Consider the following 4,997-nt stretch of genomic DNA (forward strand, 5'->3'; position numbering starts at 1 on the left):
CATCTTTGTCACTCTTATCAAATGTTTCATCATGGTTCACATCACCTTTGTCACGCTTGTCAACAGTTTCATCAGCTTTGTCACTCTTGTCAACAGTTTCATCACCTTTGTCACTCTTGTCAACAGTTTCGTCATGTTTCACAACATCATTTTCACCTTTATCAATATCTTTGTCACTCTTCTTGTCATCTTTGTCACTCTCATCAACACTTTTGTCACGTTTAACATCTTTGTCACCAGGTTCACACTTGACTAAGCTATTACTAGATTCAGGTTCATCACCACACCCTTCTCCCAGTACAGGTTGGATGGGCTTCTCACTATTTTCATCTGCTGATGCAGGTCTGACACATGTTTCACCAGGTTCCATATCTGATACAGCTTTTACAGGTTGCTTACCTGGTCCATCTTCCACTGCAGCTTGGATGGATATTTTACCTGAATCATCTGATGCTACTTCACCGTGTGTTTCGTTCGCAGCGTCCTGCTCGGACTGATTATGTACGACCAGTTGCTGGTTGCCCTCAACAGAACACGGTGATTGAGTTTTACCGGCAGAATTGTACGAACAAACAGCTGCCTGCTTGTCACAGGGATCCTTTGCTGCCACTATACGCATCTCGTTTGCATCACTGTCGTCTGTCGCAGTCACTGCATCTCCCTGCACAAGGCACACGGCTGATGCTTCTTTTACAGACGTGCCTCCTACCTCAGACACGATATCAGTTCTCTCGCTGGTCGCTGTTGTCACTGCCTCTCGCTTCTCAGTCTCATTATCCACCACAGAGACAGGCTCGTCACTAGCAGATAGTCTGGCACTGAGCTCATCGCCAAAAGAGGTCACGGCTGGTGCCAACTCACTAGCGACTTCAGTCCCTCCTGACTCTGCACACAGCGGTTCACTCTTCACAACAACACCCTCATGTAGTTCGGTAGTGCTTGATAATGACGACACATTCTGTGCGTCGCCTTCGTGTGGACTTTTTACGTGTGTCGGTGCTACTGATTTATCACACGGAAGATATTTTTCATCTTGCTGCGGTGAGCCTCCACTGTCTACTTCCGATTTTACCTTCCCTATGATACCACTCTTATCACTGAGGGTCTTGTCTGGTTCCTTCTTCACTTCCTCGATACTTCTGCTGTCGATGCCATTCTCATGGACTCCCTGCTTCAAGTCCACATGCTGCTCAGATTTGATCGAGTCTGTAACAGGGAAAGGTTGAACTCAAAATTACATGCTGACCTGATTTAATAGTGTAGAGGTTTATGAAGGAATTTTATTATTATTATCTTTCAATTAAAGCAAAAGATAAAATATGTAGACAATTTAGAACTCATCTATTTAGTATATATATTACTGATAATGCCAGCATACAAAATATGCTGTTAAAGGCAAAAACATCAACTGAACAGAAAACTTTCTGTGCATTCTTGAGTTTTTGTGAAAATGGAATTTGAAAATAGTTCCCAATTATAAATGCATGTTTCTGTATGATATAAAAACTATTCATTGCTTTCCCATCATACCAGAGTTTCATATTCATTTTATACATATTCAACATATCATTTCATTTCATAAATATTCAATATTTTCATTTATATTTGACGTGACACTGAGCATGCGCATGTGACAAGTAATGATCAGCATTGCCAAGAAATGTGAATGTCAAGTCATGAAAGCTTCCCCTTCCCCTTATATTTTCTTCCACACATAACACCCTCCTTACAATTCATACATAGGTGCAACCACTCATCCAACTAGCAGCAGTACAGCAAAGCCTGTATAGAACAAACATCACTAGGAAGAGAACCTTCATGGTTTACAACCCACCTGTGTGTATGTAATCATTGATAATTGACCTACCAAGATCCTGAACTCTCTGAGGCTCCCCTATCTCACTTGGAGTATTCGACCTTGTCTCGTCCTTTAACGTGGGATTTTGTAAGTTGAATTCCAGCTTAGATATCAAGTTAGCCAGTTCCTCGCGTTCCCTAAAACCATACACATGTATTTTGTAATGGAATACATGCCTATACAGCAGTCTACATAAAATCAATCTTTACAATAAACTAATATGTGCTTTGCTATTAAACAGTTAATCAAAAGTTACACTTTAGAATATGCATCGGGAGGGCTGAAGAGTTGTGTGATATTCAGTACATGAATGATTCATAATGTACATGTACCTAGATAACCCAGCCCTAAATCTTCATGTCATGGACGATTAACATACAACACATAGCCGATAGCTTTGCCACTTTAATGCATTACAAACATGGCCGTATGGTGAACTGGCTACGTTACACCTGCAACAACAAATCGTGCTTTACTGACCGGGCGACGATCGTCCAGCTCTGACCCTCCTCCGTGTCATCCTGCTCCTCACGATAGACACGCACGTTGCAGTCGGGGTCCTGCTGATACCAGTACGTGAGACCGTTGAGGTCGCGACCCACCGATAGGGTGCGCATCTGACTAGCCACCATCTTGTTAACCTCCTGCTTGAACTTTGCATTCTCGTCAAACTGCAGCTCCAACAGATGCTGCAAAACAATACGATCGTTGTTGACTTCGAACATTATATTGTACCATACGAATATTACCATATGTACCATACTGGTCATACAAATATTACATATGTCATATACCATATGTTATGTCATACCATTCGAACATTATATCACCCTCGAATGACTGTACTTGTGTGCACATCAATGTTTGAATACAATTTAGCCATTACTAAACGTTGTGAATGCATCCATTAACTACACTGCAGTATATCTGTAATTGGCATACGTAGCATCTAGGATCAATGTCCTATAAAGGTGACCCAGATTCTTGCTCTTTCACTCCAAACGATGTGTTAACGAAAGCTTCATACAATGGTTTACATATACTATAGGATGCTTGTACCGTCGAATCACCTATTTACCGTCTAGAAATAGTTTCGAGAATTCACAGAAATAACATTTTTTTGTTTGGTAACATAACAGTGATAGATCATCCTATCATTATCATCAGAATATATGCTAGCTTGTTGCTTATTGTTGATTGAAGAGATGATTGCAATTTCTTATTATGGAATACAACTAGAGAAAAACAAAATGATTGTCATTCTGTTCATCCCACTGTGGAAATTACAGTAGGCATTCTGTGAGTATCAGCAGGAACTATTATCCTGATTGGATTTAATGTTAATTGTGGACATGTATGTTTCAAACCAACCACCTACAAAATAATTTTTTTAAATCTCAATATTAAAAATTCAGATAGGGTTAACTCAAGCCTTCTAATTTCCCAATCTTCTATTTAAGAGCTGATGAAAAAAGTGGTTATAACTATAGAGGATTTTAAGTTTAATCAAACATGCATCTTATGAAGCGTTCTAAAATAACTTGGGGATTTTTCCAATTATGACATTAGCAGTTCAAACAAGTATAATTCACTAAAGTATTTGCCTAGTTAGTTCAGACATAAGCCTCCTTGTATGCATATTGTATGCATCAACCCATATTGCTAGCATATTTTCAACTCCTTTACATAACTTGCTCTACATGGCACATTTCTTTATCAGTGTGAACAGACCACTCATTGTCAGTCCACTTGATGCTCTACTGTAGTACAGTCAGGTATTTATAGGTATTTATTGTTATTAGGGATTTATCCTATTGTAGACAATTATGATTGTTTGAGTCACTTACCATCAAAGTCTGACAGGTAGCCTTTGTTGGTATATCGAAGAATTATTTATTATAAAGAATTACAACAGTATAATTACCTACTTTCATGGTTACTGATCCAAAAACATTTTAAAGATACAGGTAATTTCTCTCACACTCAGCCAACCAAGCAACATTCACTTACCTTTAGAATTCTGAGACGTGTTACGACATTCAAGCATTTATAACCGAACTGATGCAGGTCCCATGCATCGAGTTCTGAGTACATGTTACACACCTATAATTAATAATTAAAGATGGAAATCAGCACTCAGTAGAACACTTAGCAAACAAACTAAAAATAAGTTTAATTTAATCATTTATGAATAACTGTCCTATTGTTATGCACATTTAACATGTACAGTACTTGCAACGTTATCTACATGGATAACAGTTTCAAAATCTATTCTATAAACTGGTAAAAGCATTACATGTAAAAATCCCTTCAGTATAAAGGAATATGTTATCAGGCTTGTGTGGTATTGAACTATTATAAAATATTATATAATAGTTATATATAGCAGTTGCAGTTGATTTTTATATAGTTATGTAGAGTCACTTTTATTCCTTTCATAATTTGAATATATTTTGTTCTGTTTGTCATCTTTTTTATTTAAACTTTGTATCAAACACCAACAGATACATTTAATGAATGCATTACTATCGGTCTAGCTTTCCACAGTACTACATAGGTAATAAATGATACATTACCGCACATTTATTTAAAAAAGCATCTTATGGATTTCAATTGAAAATTTATATATATATCATATAGCTATATTTTTAGAGTATGTAATTTTTCCTACATTAATTGACATGATTATATATGAATAGGATTATATAATTGATACTTTTTAAATTTGATATCAACAAATGTTATCCAACTGTTTATAACAATAGAATATAACTGCAAATTAATTGTGAAAAAGCAAGTCTTATTATTTTTCACAGGAGTTGAAACAACTTACTAAATTCTGCAAGGTTTTATTAACTTGCATTGCTTTTATAAATGACAACAAGACATGCAGTAACAACCGATGGGCATATAACATTAATGCACCTCGACTGATAAAAATAAAATTAGACAATAATATCCGGAAATGACTACATACCAATAACTTTCATTTACCAGTCAGTTTTCTAATCCCGATGAATTTCAGTAAGTACTCCGTTAAAACTTACCCTTATAAGAAACTTTTCCCATCGATCGTATGGCACACTCTTTTTTAATCTTCTCATAAGCCGCACATGCAAATCTATCAGATCTCTTGCCA

General features: G+C 36.8%; 1 protein-coding gene across 1 annotated transcript in view; it reads right to left on the minus strand.

Moving 5' to 3' along the window:
- The window catches only part of LOC106813062 (remodeling and spacing factor 1-like), a gene marked incomplete at its 5' end in the record, with an annotated part of 19,122 nt that extends 14,125 nt beyond the window's left edge, over positions 1-4,997 (minus strand). Inside the window, 6 exon segments of the mRNA XM_014817109.1 lie at positions 1-135; positions 190-1,206; positions 1,868-1,995; positions 2,339-2,547; positions 3,869-3,961; positions 4,906-4,997. Of these exon segments, the coding sequence (XP_014672595.1) occupies positions 1-135; positions 190-1,206; positions 1,868-1,995; positions 2,339-2,547; positions 3,869-3,961; positions 4,906-4,997 (1,674 nt within the window).

Source organism: Priapulus caudatus, unplaced genomic scaffold (assembly GCF_000485595.1).
Source record: "Priapulus caudatus unplaced genomic scaffold, Priapulus_caudatus-5.0.1 Scaffold22, whole genome shotgun sequence".
In the NCBI taxonomy this organism is placed as follows: Eukaryota; Metazoa; Priapulida; class Priapulimorpha; order Priapulimorphida; family Priapulidae; genus Priapulus; species Priapulus caudatus.